This window comes from Alosa alosa, chromosome 10 (genome assembly GCF_017589495.1).
Source record: "Alosa alosa isolate M-15738 ecotype Scorff River chromosome 10, AALO_Geno_1.1, whole genome shotgun sequence".
In the NCBI taxonomy this organism is placed as follows: domain Eukaryota; kingdom Metazoa; phylum Chordata; class Actinopteri; order Clupeiformes; family Clupeidae; genus Alosa; species Alosa alosa.
In genome coordinates this window covers 324341-342788 of record NC_063198.1, presented here as the reverse complement: position 1 = coordinate 342788, position 18448 = coordinate 324341, and the positions used below count along the sequence as shown (strand labels likewise).

At 38.8% G+C, this 18448-nt stretch overlaps 1 protein-coding gene across 1 annotated transcript in view; it reads left to right on the top strand.

The window, feature by feature from the left end:
- Positions 1-1462: 1462 nt before the first annotated feature.
- usp48 (ubiquitin specific peptidase 48) overlaps positions 1463-18448 on the top strand; it is a gene marked incomplete in the record, with an annotated part of 222083 nt that continues 205097 nt past the window's right edge. The window contains 4 exon segments of the mRNA XM_048254240.1: positions 1463-1588; positions 1999-2133; positions 2372-2492; positions 17841-17982. Coding sequence (XP_048110197.1) covers positions 1524-1588; positions 1999-2133; positions 2372-2492; positions 17841-17982 — 463 coding nt within the window.

Sequence of the window (18448 nt, the reverse complement as noted above, 5' to 3'; positions counted from 1 at the left end):
TAACAAACAATCAAACCTCAACTCAAGTAACCTAACGTTAAGTTAATGTTAACAGTTAACTGACTAAGTCAGTTAACAGTTCACTGCAAGCTTGCTGCTGCTTCGTAATTTAATTGACAAACTTAACATATTGTGACAGCAACTAATAAATGTCCCTTTCACATAATGATGATAACCAACATAGAGATTTGTGACTCACCAAGAAACTTCTGTGGAGGATGAAACGCTGCCATCGGTTCTTCACGTTAGAATTCTAGCTGATACTTTCGTTAGCCAAATGTATCGGTTCTTTACGTTAGCTGATACTTCCGTGAGCCAAATGTATTGTTTCTTCACATTAGCAGAGACATTTCTGGTTAGCCAAATGTATTCTTTCTTTTACAGTTCACTGTGTGCTTTAGCTTTCAAGCTTCATAGGTGCATTACTGCCACCAGTCGTTTGGGAATGGAATTGCATCTCTGATCGTCGTTCTCAACAAGTTTGACACTTAGATTATTGATGATTGACGGTACAGGGGCCAGTCAGGGGCCAATGAGATTTCAGATGGGGCCCGGGCCCCTGTGGCCCCGCTCCTAGAACCGCCCCTGCAGCTATCGCTGATACAACCTTTAAGGTCAATAAGTCTTTTTGTGGCAAGGGACCCAGGTGGTAGCCTAAGTGTGGCAAGTGACTTCAAATTTATTGCGCTTGTGCATACGTTAACTTACTGAATGGACAAGAATATGTTAGTTGTTTGGTCCCTGTTTTTTACTTGTGACTTTATGGCTTCTTAATTTAAAATTAATTTTCCCAAGAAACTTAAATTTTTTTACTTTTCATATACTTTCACTGTGCGAGGTTTGATTGTGATAGGAGTAAAGGAAAAAAATAAGCCCATTAGGGTGTATTTTGGGCATAGGCCTATGCGATTAGTATATTGCTCATTTGCATATTCAAACTAATTTTCAAACAAACTTCTAATACAAAATGTTTTACTTTTCATGTAGACTTTCATTGTGTAAAGTTTTATTGTGGTAGGAGTAAAGGAAAAAATTAAGCCTATGCGGGTATATTTTGGGTAGCCTAATAGCCTATTCTGAAAAAAAAAAAGAGTTACTTTGCCTGGACTATTCTTAACCCGGATTGTTGTGGATGTAATATTTGATAACTGGAAAGAAATTACTTGAGTTGAATTAAACAATGATTAAAAAATCTTTGGTAATTTGGAGATTGGAGGGTAATTATTTAAATCATCACTATCTCTATCTAATCATCTATAAAGAAGTCACCGAATTACAAACAGCTTTGCTGAATAACATAGCTTTGCATGCACTGTAATAATAATTTTTGGCAGCCTAATTTGGCAGCCTAAGTTATTTAGAGCATCTCAGATTTTTTTTTTCATACGGTTGCTTCAGCAAACACGTGAACATCAGAGGCTTTGCGTCACGCGCAACTGCAGAAACTGGAGCAAAGCTCCTTCTCTGAAGGGAGGAAAGTACTCATATCGCAACTGACGCAAGGGCGCTAAATACGAACTGGAATGAAATGTCATCACAAGTGCATTACATCTAACGTTAACGGTATTATCGGAAATGTAACATCGAGGTGAATCTCAAGATTCAATCTAACTGTTTAATTAAATAGACCTTGCTTGAACTTGAAGGCTATTTTGCAATTAGGCTAAGTTAGGTAGAAAATATCTGGCTAACGTTAGCGCTGTTTAAAGCTAACAAAGTAGTGCCAGCTAGTTAGCTGTACATGCTAACTCAGTAGCTACAAAGTTAGCATCACAGTCAGAGATACGTTACCAAAAGTGCCGCTTAAGTTTTTCAGACTCTATATTTGAAGGGTGGGGTTCACCTTAGCCATTGATATTTGTGTTTCACAATTTGTATGATTGTGTGATTAGTAAAACGTAGCTGGCTAACGTTTACCTAGCTAGCGGTGCCGTGAAGGCCGCGTGCATCCGCGACCTCTCCATCTTTACAGTCTGGGTTCTCTTATTGTAAGTGCAGGATGGCTCCTCGGGTACAGCTAGAGAAAGCCGCTTGGCAGTGGGTTGAGACGGTGAAACCAGAAGATATTAAAAACGAACATATCGAACAAGCTTATCGAATCGCTCTCTCAGCATGCAAAAGAGGAACATGCAGGTAAATATGTTGGTCATTGCATGTAACGTTAACGGTACATCAGACGTAGCTCTACGTTATTTGGTAATTACGTTATTGAAACTTACTTGTTATGTCTAAGTTTGCTGGGCTAACGAGAAAAACATGACATAGCAAATGTTTTGGTGTGAATTAATGATGTAACGAATGCTAACGTTAGTAAAACTGTGAAACGCAAAGTATTAACGTTAGCCTGCACAACTGTTCTCATTGTGTGTAGGAGGAATTGCAAGGGGAACCCAAATTGCTTAATTGGGATTGGAGAACATCTCTGGTTGGGGGACATTGACGAGAACACCTTCCATAACATTGATGATCCCAGCTCAGAACGACGAGACAAGGTCTGGACTGTGTTTACAGTATTTTGAAAGCCTTCGAGATTATTTTGTGATGACCGGTTAATGTGTTGACTAGCGGGGGAGATTCTGCGGTAACATTTTAGCTTTGTTTAGCTTTTCATATTTTTGACATTCTATCAGAATGATGACATGCTTAACTATAACAGAAAACTGTCAAGCTCATCGACTCATTGCTCAAACTCATTTACTTTGTCTAACAGGATGAATTTTAATTTAAAATTAGAATATTCTATATTTGTGACGTTAAAAACATTACGAGATGCATCGATATTATTATTTGTTTAATTCGTTTAAAATTAATAGTGTACATATTTGGTTAAAATTGATTGCCTATTTTGGTTTTCAAAACTTGTGTTGTTTGGTCCAATCGATTGTGCAATCGATTTTCGAACGTAAAGTGACAGCCCTAGTATCAATACCAGTGGTGGACCGTGCGTTCAGTCGTTAGGCCTTCAATGATGACTATTTTTTGACAAAAAATAATAATGGGGGGGCATTTTTGCATTTCAGCGTTAAAATGTGTAATTTCCCAGCATTTCGGTGAGGGCAGAGCCATAGAGCCATACTCGGGCGGAGGCAACTCGCCCTCGTCCATTAATTCCGGATAACAGGACACCTCGGCGGCCGTTATCCCTTACATGGCCGATGACCCGGCCATCATCCTTATCAGCAGCAAAGTGAATAGGCTGCTAGCCTAGGCTACTTATTTATCACCCATATTCATTATACAATCTGCTGCCTGCTACTGTCCGGTGAAGACGTGCAATTTAGTCCATGTCATATTGAAAGTGAATACCAAGTGCGCTCAAGTATGGGTTTGTGCAGACTATTTTGAAATATTTTGGCTATTGGTTGCCTAACTTATGTTCATGACTTGAACGCACATATGGCACTGCCACAGGTCTACAATGATGTGTCCAAATCATTTAATAGTTTAATCTGATATCAGCAAACTTGCTTTAGACTGTTTGTAGGGCTCTCACTTAGCTGTAGCTTTAACGTTAACGTTATAGTGCAACTGTTTTAGGTTGTGCTGCTGCTCTGATTACTCAAAAGCTAATGTGGAACTACAGTCGGCTATCCTACAGTGTTTGCCAAACGTATTTATGAGAAAGTGTCTTAGCACACCACCATGATATTAAACATAAAAATCAGAAAATGTATTGCCCTATGCTGCTACTACTGCTTGTTGCCTATTCCATAATGTCTGATGGCCACGCCATGGATTTCACCAATAATGTCCACAAAACACAGATATATAAAAAGTCAGACTTACTAGCAGGGCAGGAGGAAACCAAGGCAAATGACAATTTCCACATAGATACCGATCCAGACAGCTTCACCAAAGCCACATCAACTCACACACAACTTCAAGCTAGCATACAATCTAGTAACCAAGCACTGTGGTTTGCAAGCAGCACAAAAACACTTTTTTATATAGCAAAGGACCAGATTACAAGCATGTATTATAAGTCTATGTTATCAAATAAACATGAAACAAAACTTACCAATTCCTGCATAGGCTACTGACCAGCTACGTGCAGAGTTAGCTGACATTATGTGCATCTTGCTAACATGTAGTCCAGTTGACACTGTAACGTTACATGATACAATTTTGCTTAATGAAGGCTTATCAATATATATATATATATATGTAAAACAAAAACGGTAAATATACTTTCCATAGCTATAACCATAGCCATGTCAGTGTGACATCATGTACTTTTCCAGTGAATGTCAGTCTGACTGACAGAAGATGCTCACGAAGTTCCTCAAGTCAAATAGATAGCGTCAAAATTCGTGATGAACGGTTCCGGGTATTCTTTTCGAACATTGCAGGCCCAACTGCAGTCAGACCTGCCTTCCTTGCCATAATAGGTCGATTTGATTGGCTAATCAGTCAGATGTAGCCATCAATCAACCCGAATCCAAACATGATTTCTAATGGTTGCTTAGGTGCCGAAAACGCAGTGATTCCTTGTGAAGGCCTGATGCGGGCCTTAACAAGGGAAGACATGCGATTGGATAAAAATGTATCGCACGCCCTCACTGTTTGTTCACACAATCTGTCAATCAAATATAGCGGACAGCGGTAGGATATGGTAGTAGCCTAGTGAAGAACGATCGGGAAGGAGAAGAAGAAGCAAATAATAAATGGTAAAGTAAAATGTTATATTAAAGACACTTTTATTTTTCATTCGTTTGAAAATAGTTAGGTATTCAGGGTTAGCTTACTTGCAGTTTCCCAAATATTAACAAAGTAGCCCTCACAAAAACGGTTTGAAAGTCGCATTCAAGTCTATATTTGCAATCATTAAGGGGAGTAGGAGGCTATATGAGCGCCCCCTTCTCATGTGTGCAGGGGAGACGTGTAGTAGGCTAATAATAAATAATTTTTACTGTAAGGTAATTAAAATATTCCGTAATATTTCAGTCAATCTTAGTGTGCTACAAAGGCATAGAAGTTCCTGTAGTTGGCAACATCACATTTCTTTGCCAAATAAATGAAAAGTAATTTGAAATCATCAATGTCTTCACTTTTGCTGTATCAAAATATCACCTTTCCTCAGAGGTGGTCTTAATATTGTGCTTAAAGTCAAGTCAAATTCATTCAGTTTGTGCATGATTACATGATATACCTATACTAATACTGCAGTCGAAATGTTGGATAATTAAGCTATACATCATATGCTGAAGTATGGTATTTCTAAAGTGTTAAAGATTAAAAGGAAAAATAACAAGAAAAACTGTACAGAACCGAAAACCGTGACCGAACTTAAAACTGTGATAGGAACCGAACTGTGGTTCTTTTATTATTTGTTAATTATTTGCATGCAATAATTTTGACACTGACCTTCATCTAGCCTAATGTGCCTATTTAAAGGTAGGCTAATTCATTTTCAAAACACAACACCGAATGTAAATTAGCTGTAACAAACAATAAAGCACTTAACCACACACAAAGTACTATTTTACTGATTATAAAAATAGTAAACATGTAGGCACTTTATGATGATGAACCCAGGATTTACCTGCACACTACAAAAGTGCATCCAATTCAACACAAATGACACCTGGAGGAGGAGTGCCTCCATTTTCTAGATATTTTAGGATTTCGCCGTGGTATCGTTTCAGTATCGAGTATTGTGATATTTATGGTAGGCATTAGGGCTTTGACTCCGAACTTCGTTATTCGAATATAATTCGATTATTTTAAAAATTAAAGATATTCGAACGAATTTTAGGGATCTCTTAATATTCGAACCTGTAGCCTATGGAGATAATTTCTATAAATGTATTTGGTTGTAAACGTTCTTTTCAATTCAGATTCTGAGGTTTTTTTCACGCCTGGTGAAGTAAAATCGCGAGCTCATTAGCAAGACTATTATTGGTCATCTGGGCTCCTGTAGGTGAAGTTAGCATCCTGGCTGGTTCGTGCTTAGTGAGCTCACACATAGACAATTTTATTTTAAACTTAACCTTCCTCTGATTTTAATCACCTCAGTTATCAATCAAAGAATCATGAAAAACACTCAAATAAATAAATGTGAGTCTGAATGAAAAGCAGCACTGGTTGAAGCCTGGAAATATTGTAAACAAAGTAGGCTAACGTTAGCTTAATTTGCTAGTTTATCATAGTCTGGTTAGACTGTTCAGTTTCCATACGTGTGTTTAAGTTTCAAATAAATACTTTTTCTCCTTGGGACAGGCCCGTTTGAGTCTTGGAAAATACTTTTCCATTTGCATCGGGATAGTGTTAATATTGTCAGACGAGAGGAAATATGTTCGTCAACGACCTTTTTTTTCATGACTAAGACAAGACGATGAAGAGACTGCAGTAATGTCCTGAAACACTGACTAAGACTATCTTAAGATGCATTATTGTTATTGTTAAGATAAAATCTCCCTTCATGTTCGTCTACAAAATGAGAAGACAGAATATCTAGCTGTTATGTTTTCAAAATATTCCGAATGAGTTCATACGCAACAGCTTTCCTGTAGGCTAGTCTACGTGCTGCTGCTGCAACCCTGTGGCTGCAACACGAAACTACATGTAACAAGAACACTGGAGATTTCTGCCAGAGTTAGCAAGCTAACTACCTAAGCTTTATGCCACAATGCTACATACCCAGAAATTGAAGCTTCTCTCATACAAATTAACATCCCCCAGAATGTCCATACGAAAATGTTCAGCATGTAATGTCAACTATTCATCTAGTTAGACTGATGATGCAAAGTTTGCTAGCAAGTAAGCTAATATGGAAAGTTAAGCTAGCAAGTTAGCTATGGCTAAGATGGAGAGTCTGTTTGGGGAATGTGTTGTGTTTGGGCGCATATCGCCATCTAGCGAGGCGGAGTAAAACATTAATAGTTTGGCCTACGACAGTGTTTCTCAAACTTTTTCAGTTTCACTTAACTAACCCTAGCTAAAAAAAAAAAAAAAAAAAAAAAAAAAAAAAAAGCTTCCTACTTCCTACTTCCTACTAAAAAAAAGACCTACTTCAACAGTAGCCTATAATTAGTCTACACAATAGGCCTACTCACTGAACCACCTTGCTTATTGTCTTTGCACTTTGCTTATTGTGTCAGAGGATTCATACTGTATGATTTAAACTGGCATATCTTACATAGACAGTGTTGCAGAACTGTTTGGATTTACATACAAGTTATATTGCAAACAACTCATCTATATTATATTTTACCACGCCTGCTCATGAACCACTTGGGATAGCTTGCAGACCACCAGTGATCCCGGACCACACTTTGAGAAACACTGGTCTGAATATGACAGTGGTCCAGTCAAATCTTTTACTGTCTATGGTCAAATCCCAGCCGAGCTATAACTGTAGCTCGACTTACCTGTGCATGTAAACATACTGACTGACAAAAAATCAGAATGAGTAATTATAATAGACGAGTAGCCCTGTGGACACACAATATTGTTGGAAAATTGAGATGTGTGAAACACTATTTGACTCAAATGGTAATCAGAAATAATTTGTGATAAAAAAAAAGACTAAAATGTGTTGACTAAAACTGACTAAGACTAAGATACCTTTAGTTTTCTTTAGACTAAAACTAGACTAAAATGACGAGACTTTTAGTCGACTAAAACTTGACTAACAAAAATGATATTTGAATGACTAAATATGACAAAGACTAAAAAGGACATTTCGTCACAAGACTAAGACTAAATTAAAAATAGGTGACAAAATGAACACTACATCGGGATTGAGATGATTAGAACTTAGCAGTCAATTTGAATGCAACAGTTTTGAACAAATTCGTGCAGCGTGCTAATGATGCTAACCGGATTTAATAGCAATTTAGCCAGTCGTCTTGCACGATTAATGTTTGGATTACATGTGCATGCTGAGGAGGGATGCGCCTGTTGAGAGGGAGAGAGAGAGAGAGAGTGCACGGGGCAAGGAGAGTCTGTGTTGAGGTAGGCCTACTTCTATCGCCTACTCTGGTAGAGTTTGACATACTACAATGCAAGATATATTTAGCCTATTTATTTATGGACAACGTAAGGCAGGAGGTGTGTGTTTCTTTTAATTATGAATGTTCTATCGAACGTATTTTTTATTGATATCGATTACATGTCTATTGCGATACACATTGCTATCGTTTTATCGCCCAGCCCTATGCTCAATAATAACAATTTTAACACACGCATACTCAGCCTTTCGTGCACATAGTCTTTTGACATTGACTGATACACTGCCCTCTGGTGGACAGAACATATAGAACTTAAGTTTGATACCAATATCGGTCTTACTGAAGACATTTAATGGTTAAAATATTATTAATACATATTCGAATATATTTGAATTTTAATATTAATAAACAAACAAACTTTGAATATGATTTTTGGGCAAAAGTCAAAGCCCTAGTAGGCATTGCATCAAAGTCAATTTTGGTATTGTGACAACAAAGTAAAAGTACCTTAAAAGTATGATTTTATATTAAGCTTGTTGCTTCTAAGGCTGGGCGATAAACTGGATATACTCGATATATTGCAGTTTGCCGGATGTGAGATGCATTAAAGTATTATATCGCAAATATTTCACGTCATCATTGTTTTAAGCGACAACACTTGCTTTGCCATCTCGTGTCCCTATCTCTCTACACTTAACCTCGCTCCCTCTCTCTCAGTAACAACGTGAACAATGGGTCACACACTTGCTAACCAATCCTGAACAGTTTATTCAGAAGAGGGTGTGATGTCAAGGTGTATATGAGAAGAAGTAAACTTTCAGTTCAACAGTGGTGGTAGCGTCACTGTCTATGGGTAGCATAGGCTAGTGCTAGTGTTGTTCAACAATGAACTAGGTTCATAGAAGATGGAAGCAGTTCCAATTTGTTTTGGAAACGAAATAGCAATGGATTTTGAAACCAAAATCAAATATGAAACCATTATTCGGATCATGCATGGGAACTGTGAGATGAGATGGACCTATTTATCAAATATAAAAGCAGGACAAGGGTTTCCTCTCACTCTTCTTCATGCAGCAGATCTAACTTTACCTTACCATAATTTGGAACGTAGGCTACTTAGAGCGTGTGCACGCATGAGAGAGAGACACAGAGTCAGTCAGTTCCAGGGTTAGGCATGTCATTGTTTGCATTACCTATTTAGTATAAGAAAGTTATAAGGAAATCATAAAGGCAACAAGGCAGGGGCGCAGGAACGAGTTTCAAAGTGCAGGGGCCAGATAACGACCCCCCTCAAGTCGTGTGCGCTGTATTTTCTCTTTCTTGCGCAAACAAAATGTGTGCGTTCCAAATAGCCTGCGTAATTCTGCTTCATAAAGTTGAACAAATGCATGTGGCAATTTTACAGATAAATAGAAATAACCTACTGTCATGCAGTTTATGGGGTAGGCCAACCTGGAGTGAATTTACACACGGGAGACTCTTTCTCTGGGCTACTCGTAGCTGAGCAGAATTGGGTGTAACGTGTCAGTAATCACGTTACAGTTCCTACAGTGTGCGAGCAAAGATATTCAGAATTCTGGGAGGGCGACAAGAATATTGGCAAAAAAAAAATAAAATTCAACAGAGTAGGCTATTTGTTACCTTACTACTGAGTGGGAAACTGTGCACAACTAACTAGCTAATGACTAGTCTGATGTCAATCACACCACAAATTGATTCCCAAAAAAATATCAGGGTGTTAGTCTATAGGCTACAAGCTAGGACTGCCACTGTTTTCAGTGTGAAGAAGAGCATCTAGTATTAATAACAGAAGGAACACAACTCGCAAGCGCACTTCACTCAAAGCAGTTCAATGTTTTGCAAGTTGTGTGCGTGTCACCATTCAACATTGTGAAGGAGGGTGCGCAAGCTGGGCAGCAGCGCTTCCATGAAGCAATTTTTAAAAGCAGTAGGAAGTGCCGTGTTCATTAACTTTTGAAGGCAGCTTTCAGTAGCCTAAGACAAAGCATTGATTAGCTATCTGTAAGAAATGCCTGGTAGGCCTACAGCGCAACCTGGTTTGGACTAGACTAATGTTTCCCAACTGTCAATAATTATATAATAAATAAAAGGGGACAATATTGATAACGATGTCCATAGAAACATTTCAACGCAGTAACGCAAAAGTAGCCTAAGGTGTTAATCCCCATAGAGTAAAGATGTAATGCAATAGATTACATTTTTTTTACAGTAGCGAGTAATGTGTAGGCTTTATACATTACTAAATACTAATTACAAACGACCCCAACACTGAGTAGCCATACACCTGCAGGCGCAAATGTCTACAGACGCTAATAATTTCAGATAGGACCACACACACATTTGCCAGGGCTTCAGCCCCGCATGTAATTTCAAAAGTAGAGCCTAGGCTATTAGAAGTTAAACAAATCATACCGTAGACTATTTGAGTGCGGTTCATGACGCTGCTTATCAAACTAGACGCAGCAGGTCTCTTTCAAAATGTCCCTTTACAATTGCAGCTGCTTCCGATTGTTTAATTTTCAGAAAGTAGCCTACATGACGGCATTTTTGAGCTAGTGAGTCAGATTTTTGGCTTCTGGTAGTAACTTGCTAATTAATTAAAGCAAGACTTGAGTGATATCACGAATTTGAAAGGAAAAATATGAAGGCAACAAGTGACGGGCGAGGCTAGAGTTGGAGGGATATTGTGTCCTGTTGCTGTAAAGGACGAGCCCAATCGCCTATTTCTCAGTTGTGTAATAAAAGCAGTATCATCATGCAGTGGTCGAAGTTTGCCAGGGCGGATAAGCATAGTTGTAAAGGGCATGAATAAAAAAGGCAAAAAACTTCCTTTGCTGAACCCAAAATGTAAATAATAATTCTCTCTTAACGAAACAACTCTAAATATCAGAGTGGGATAGGTTGGGATATTGTAGAAATTTCACTTAAATTGCAACCGCAACATGCCTGCTTGCTGACGTTCAAACGACAACGAAAAAGATATCAAAGCACTTTTTGCGTTTGAATGTAGCATGAAAAAATGTTTAAACAGCTGGACAAATTATCTAGCTAATTGATTATAGCCTGTACACCAGCAAATTGTTGAACATTTACTTGTACAAGGACATTGACAGTTGCCCAGCCTAACATGCAGATGTCGCAAAAGACATCGAAAGACGCAATTAATCAGAAATAAATAATGTAATCTGTAGACTGCAGCGCTATTTTTTTAACAAACTGCAAGCAACAAGAGGGTTGAATTCGCTGTGAGGCCAAACCCAAGAGCAGAGACGAACTGATCTGAGTCATTTTGGAGGTACAAACTCTCCCTGCTCCTGCTTCCATTTTACATTGACTTGACATTTTCTTAATTGAATTTCTGAAGCTAATGTAACAACAAATACCACCAATATTGTTGTGTGGCAATAAAAGTATCCAGGGTTTGCGCAAGTAGCCTAAATAAATTAATAAAATCCTTAACGTGAAAAAGCTTAACGTAGCTTAATGTCCCAAAACGGCAACAATAGAATGGGGAATCGTGCAATTTTAGGAACGGTTCATATAGATTTTTGCAACTGGTGATTTTTTACTTGCTAGGACCCCATTGAATACAAAACAACCTGTTTCCAATTTTTTTCTTCATTTTCAGTGCCAAAATTCAAGATGGTGGACAATATATGCAGAAAAATAATATAAAGGCTTAAAGTGGTCAATTCTTTTGATAAATATACACATAATAAGGTAGACAAGTGAGATACAGACTATTTACAGACAAATTTAATAAATCTGCATTTTGTTTCATTATTGAAGAGTTCAACAAAACATTGTCACTCAAGTATTTATCCTTACCACTGTCACTGTCTTTTTAATATTGGTGCACATCTCCTCAGAGCCTTCACACCTGCAAAGTTGTGTGAATGGTAAGTTGTTACTCTTGCAAGAACACCTTCTACTGCATTGGCTGGCAAGACAACAGCACCACAAGCTCCACAACAGCCTGTGGTGCTGGTGGAAGTTTTGACAGAACAGGAGCCCATTGCCCATCAATAATTTGCCTCCATCCCAGTGATAGTGAGTCAAGAATCTTTGGAGCAGGCACTGTATCTTGTGCCCAAACATTTGCTTGCCTGTGTGCTCTCAGAATTTCAATTTCAACTTAATTTCACTTATAGAGCGTCAAAACATTACCCATGTCTCATGGCTTTTACAGAGTGTTAAACATTCAGACAGAGCCAATGAGTAACAGGGCGCAGGAAAACTTCGCAAGAATTGGAGAAACATATCGGATGAAACCCTAAGCAGATCCACGACTCAAGGGCCTGACCCATCTGCCTGGGGTCAGTTACAGGACAGTAAGGTCTATATACAGAGAATAGAACATGGTATTTAAAGCCACCTGAGGTATATGTTACAAAGTGGTTAGATGGTTACATAACCAGTATGATAATGCATGAATCCTAAAGTGTTAATAGTACAGTGTAGGGGATGAATTGTCCAAAGGGATTAGGAGTCGTCATCGAGCAAGTAGTGGGTCTCTAGGCTGCGCGGGCAGGAATCCGAGCATGGGGACAGCAATAGGCTGATGGTAGGACAATCATAGGGATGGGATTTCCCTAGTTCCCGAAGTTCCACTGAAGGGCTTTAGCTGTTTGAAAACCATGTTTTGAGGAGCTGACACACACATTTCTCACATCCAGCTAACACGCCTGGAGATGGATGAGGACCTACTACAAGCCTACAAAGTGTGTTAATGACATCATCATGACTTGATTGACTTGAAACAGAAACCTTTCCTTTCCCAATGGGATAAACAGTAAATGGCGGGACAAACGGTTGTCTTTCAATTTCCTGACAGGATATAGGATACCCGATAGGTCCACCGACTCTATGCACGATGTGATTGGCTGGACCAAAAGTTTGGTTTTTCCACCTCACAAGCCAACGGAGAGTTGCTAGACCCTGGCTAGAAATTACATTTGCTGCCACTAGGGTGCGTCAAGATTTCTAGGCTGAGATGTATCTTTTGTCGGCGTTCTCCAGTGCCCATGATAATGAGACTGTCTTTGTTGATGTCTGGTACCCCCTGCGAAGGGCAAGCACCAAGACATCTGTGTGGCGTAGATATGTGGGGTTTTGCCAAAATGACTTACTTCTACTGCCACCTTTGTTGTGTGTGAACTGTGACTGGCAGTTTACATAGTTCAACAACTTTATGAGCAAGGTAGAGGGCGAGGTTGGCTTTGGTTTCCTTCGATCCCAGAAAGCTTTAAAGTCTTTGATTGGTGTAGTCTTGTATTTTGTATCCCTTATCATGTGCTTTTTCCCATTGTATCGACCTGTCTCGTCCTGTCTTTCATGGAGTTTGTGATGGTATAGTTGTTAAATAATAAGTAGCCTATGTCATTGTAGCCTCGTGCCTCACTTTCAACATTTTCAAAGAAGCATTCTTCTGCCAGATCTTAGCAACAGTTCATGTCACTTTTCCTGACAACCATCTCCTGCACAACAGTCATGCCATCTATTAAGATGCTATCCAATGTGTGTGTTAATTGCACTGAGCTACTCTCTGTAGATTGTTCAGATGATGCTGTTTCTGAAAGCAGTCACAATTCATGGATGAAGGCAGACTTAGCTGTAGTGGGCAGCATTAGGCTTGCATATAATCAACAAATTCATATGTTCCCACAATTTCCTGCAAGTCCTGTTAACAGAATTATTGAAGACCAAAGAGCTCATTGTGGACTTCAGGAAGTCTAAAGCTAGCACACACCCTCATTCTCATCAATGGGACTGAAGTGGAGTGTATCACCAGCTTCAGATTTCTGGGTGTCCACATCTCTGAGGACCTCTCTTGGACCCTCAACACCTCTACCCTGATAAAGAAGGCTTACCAGCGTCTCTTCTATCTGAGGAGGCTAAAGAAGGTCCACCGCCTCCTCAGATCATGGTGAACTTCTATCCCTGCACCATCAATGTCACAGTTTGGTATGGCAACTGCTCTGCCCACGACCGAAAAGCATTGCAGAGGGTGGTGAAAACTGCCCAACGCATCACTGGTTCCTCACTCCCCTCCATTGAGGCCATCCAGGGCAAGTGATGCTTGCATAAGGCGCACAGCAGGTTCAGAGGAAGCTTTCCTGCAGCTGAACTCTAGCTCTGCATCCTGGTGACAACCAACCTAAAAAGCCACCCCCGCCCGATGCCTCCTTGCCTGTGTCTGTTGAGGTGTCCACGACCATAGCAATCTTGACAGGGACAACAAGGAGGCAGACCCCCCCCCAATGTATGTTGTTTATACATTGTTCACATTACATAGCCATATTTATTCTGCTCTTATAAAGTAACTGCTAACATACACTGCACATATTTATATTGTATTGTATATCACATTGCACATTTCTCCTTTTTTGCACTTCTGGTTAGACGCAAACCACATTTCATTGTCTTCATACTTGTACTCTGCAATGACAATGAAGTTGAATCTAATCTAATCTAATCTATTGTGGTGAGTGCAGAACATTACTTTAATTCAAATGATTATTAGGTTATGTGAAGGAAACTTTTAATCAGTCAATGTGTTTTTCCGGGTATGCCAATAAATAGCATAATGGTGGTTATACCAATCACTGGTTGATAATCATGACATCTCATGTCACCCATGGTTATATTTATTACCTAAGTCATTCAATTTTATTAGAAAGTGCATGTATATAATGATAATACCTAACATATATCCATTTAAAATGTTTAAAAAGGCGATTATTTGCAATTTTTGGTGATATATCCGCCATCTTGGATTTTGGACCTGTGCAGTCCGGGAAAAAATTGGAAACAGGTAGTTTTGCTAACTATAGGGTCTGAAGAAGTGAAAAAACACAATTTTTAAAAATCTATATGAAATGTTCCAAACACCTTTTTTTGCTACATATCGCCCTGCACTACAAGTTGTTTTACTTCCAGTATGCGTTCATTATAAAGAAAGTTTAACATGTCCCAAAAACAGCTATCAATTAATTTCCAAACGTCTTATAAACAAGTCTTGCCAGGAGCAATACCTTGCAAAAAAAAAAAAAAGATAAAAATAGGCCTAGGCCTAATAATGGTTGGAATGGAAAGATGCAAGTTATGTTTTAAAAACTAATGCTCCCGTTACCCCGCAGGGGTTTCAAAGTAGCCTACACCCAGCCTAAGCCTACTTCAGAACACCTCATCGACTGTCTGTAGAGGCTACAACTTCGATTCAATAAAAAGATTTCTAAAGAAAAGCGTCGCATCATTACTCCTGCCTGGATTTGAACTCAGGACTGCCTGAAAGTTGCAGACCTGTTCTGGAAATACGTGCATTAACCCACTCGACCGTCAGACAACGCTAGCTGCATCGAGTATTGGGTAGGACCGCGGAACGCTACAGCGGACTCGTGCTGCCCCCAAGCGGCTGCAGTTGTACTTACATTTCACGTAGCTGCGTGAATCACATTTTTTTTTGTGAGTGAAGTGTCCATTTTTAACTAGTGCCCACTGTAAACCCATGAAGCCATGCAAAAAGAGAAGTGAGTTACTTTCACCCCTGCTTTTACATGCAAATATAAAATGTCATGCAAATATAAAATAGAAACCATCTGTGAATAACCAAGAATGTTTTAATGCAGATATTATTTGCAGGGATTGGACTGGTATGATTTAGCCTAGCCTACTGCATCGTACTGGTATGATTTAAAACATCACTGGACGAAAGTGAGAAATCATGAATTCTTTTAGAGTAAATATCGTATATTGTAAAATAGACTAAAAATATCACAATATTATTTTTTTGCCATATCGCCCAACCCTAGTTGCTACCTCAAATAATGTTTTCGTTTTTAATAGATAATAAAAAGATCTTAAGAAATATGTAGCATTTTCATATATAAATGCTTTTAAATTAGTTTTTAGGTTCTGGGACAGCAATATGCATGAATTCAGTAAAATAACCTAAATATATCATTCAGATTTTTGTCATAAATATGAATAATTTTGCTAATAATAAGAGTAAGTAAAACATCTGGGGCCGTATTCACAAAGCCTTTTATCTTACCACTAGGAGTACTCCTAAATGGCACTAAAAGATTTTAGCTAGGAGTTTTCTCTTAAAAGTTATTCACAAAGCCTTTCAGACCTACTCTTGGTAAGGAAAAATGACAACTCCTAAACTAAGAGTGAGTCTTCGTTGCTATGGATGACGTCATTACTCATGCACGAGCTTGACTGACGTGACCACCTTGATTGGCTGATGATTGTAATGTGGGAATGATTCCAAACACCTCCCCTACGATGATGAGTGACAGGTCTGAGAATATGTGCGCTACACAAGCATTGTGAAGGACGGAAGATGATGAATAACTGAATAAATAGTCTAAATGAATAAAGAGTAAGGCAAAACAATAGCCTAGTAGCCTAATGAAACATTGATGGAGTATCTTTGCAACATTATTAAATTAATCTGTCACCATATCTATGTCTACGTTTGCAAAGAGGAGAATATTTTAATTTGATTCACAATGAAACGTTACATTTAATTTATACGTTGACAATGAGTAGTTTTGGTTGTTGTTGGTGGCGTTATTGCATCCCTTTTATGCCTACAATGCAAAATTGTTCCCTTGCGATTGGAATCTCCTGTAGCCGCATACGCATTTCAAAACATTGCGACGTGAAATGCCACAAAAAGCGGTTTGTGAATATGTCTTAGTAAGTTAGGAGTCCTCTCGACTTCTTTTAAGCTGTCCCAGACTTAGGTGCTTCTTTTAGGTCTAAAATGCTTCATGAATTACTTTTAGTGAAAAAAATTAGGAGTCATAAAGTTTGGAGTGACACGCCCATTAATTTTAGGAGTTGCTCCTAAATTCACCAGTTGGGAGCTACTTTTAGCCTTAAAGGAAAATTCAGTTTTTTAGCACTTTAAGGCCCTTTTCTCGTTTGTTTTGGATGAACTAGAGTGGTGGACACAGACATTTTGACGATTGGTCCTGTCTCGACTTTTCTGACTCGTTTTGAATCGCCTTTGACTTCTCAGGGTGGCTGGCAATGGGCATCATGTAGTAGGCTACTCAAACATGTCCTAAAACAACCCTTAACGTTCGTTTTCAAAACTCTGCAACTCACCGAGTGGTTAGTGGTGTTCGTTGATTATTAAAAACAAATATAACGGCGCAAATGTATGATTTAAATCCTCTGCTCACGCTAGCTAGCCTTCTGAGACGAGCGAAAAGACTACAACCAAACGTAAACAGCCCCCTTTTCCGTTTCCGGTGGTGCAGTAATATCAACGTGCAATGAGTCTTCCAACAGAAATCAATAGGATTTTACAAAATGCCAAATAAAAGACGACAGAAACTGTATTTCGCTACGCTACTTGTTTTGGAACATCAATGAACACCACTAACCACTCGGTGAGTTGCACAGTTTTGAAAGCGAACGCTAAGGGTTGTTTTAGGACATGTTTGAGTAGCCTACTACAGTATGCCCATTGCCATTGCCATTAGCCTACTACAGTATGCCCATCTCAATTTTTGAGACATGGTTATGGTTCATGCAAAAAAACCCAAAAATAACATTGAAAAAAATCCAGAGAGAAGTAATGGACAGAATTTGGTGAAATCCCACAAATCTCCCATTGACTGAAGCTAGGCACTTTCATTTACGGCTCCTGCTCTATCCTCTCTGAAGACCAGACACGAGACTGTGGATGTTTGTGTAGTCTCAATTTCAGAACCTTTGCACCCCATTATCATATGTCATATATGTTACTGTTATACAATATTCTCAGTTGTGGTGAGTTGTTGAATTGTAGTTTAAACATGGTGTTAAAGGCATAATGTTTTGAAATAATGTGGTGTTATCTTTTCTCAGAATACATTTGTGGGTTTAACAAACCTGGGTGCCACCTGCTACGTTAACACCTTCCTCCAAGTTTGGTTCCACAACTTGGAGCTCCGTCGGACCTTATATCTCTGCCAGAATTCCTGGGTTGATGGACAGAACATAGACTCAGGTTAGCCACATTTGGGACCTAAATATTAGCTAGACCAACTTTGAGCAAAGTCTGAGACGGTTCAGCAACTACAGTATTTTCCTGGATTTTGTCTGATTTGACATGGAATGACCCAGGTATGCTATGTTATGTTAAGTGTGAAGTTGTATACAGTACCCTCCAAAATTATTGCCACCTTTGGTAAAGTTGACTAAAAACAGGTATAAAAAATAATCTGTTGGTGATTTATTGTAATTTCACAACGAAAACGAGGGAAGATCCAACCTTGAAGGGAAGCAAATTTATTTTGAGAAAAAGAAAAATCTCATAAAGAAGTAAATATTTTTAATAAGCAGGGGTGTCACAATTATTGCTTGTAATACCTTCTTAATTAATCCTCCCTTTGCCAATAAAACGGCTTCTCCAATGACACCCTCATGACCTACTTTTAGTGTCTTGGCAGAGATTGACAGATTTCCTTTGAAAA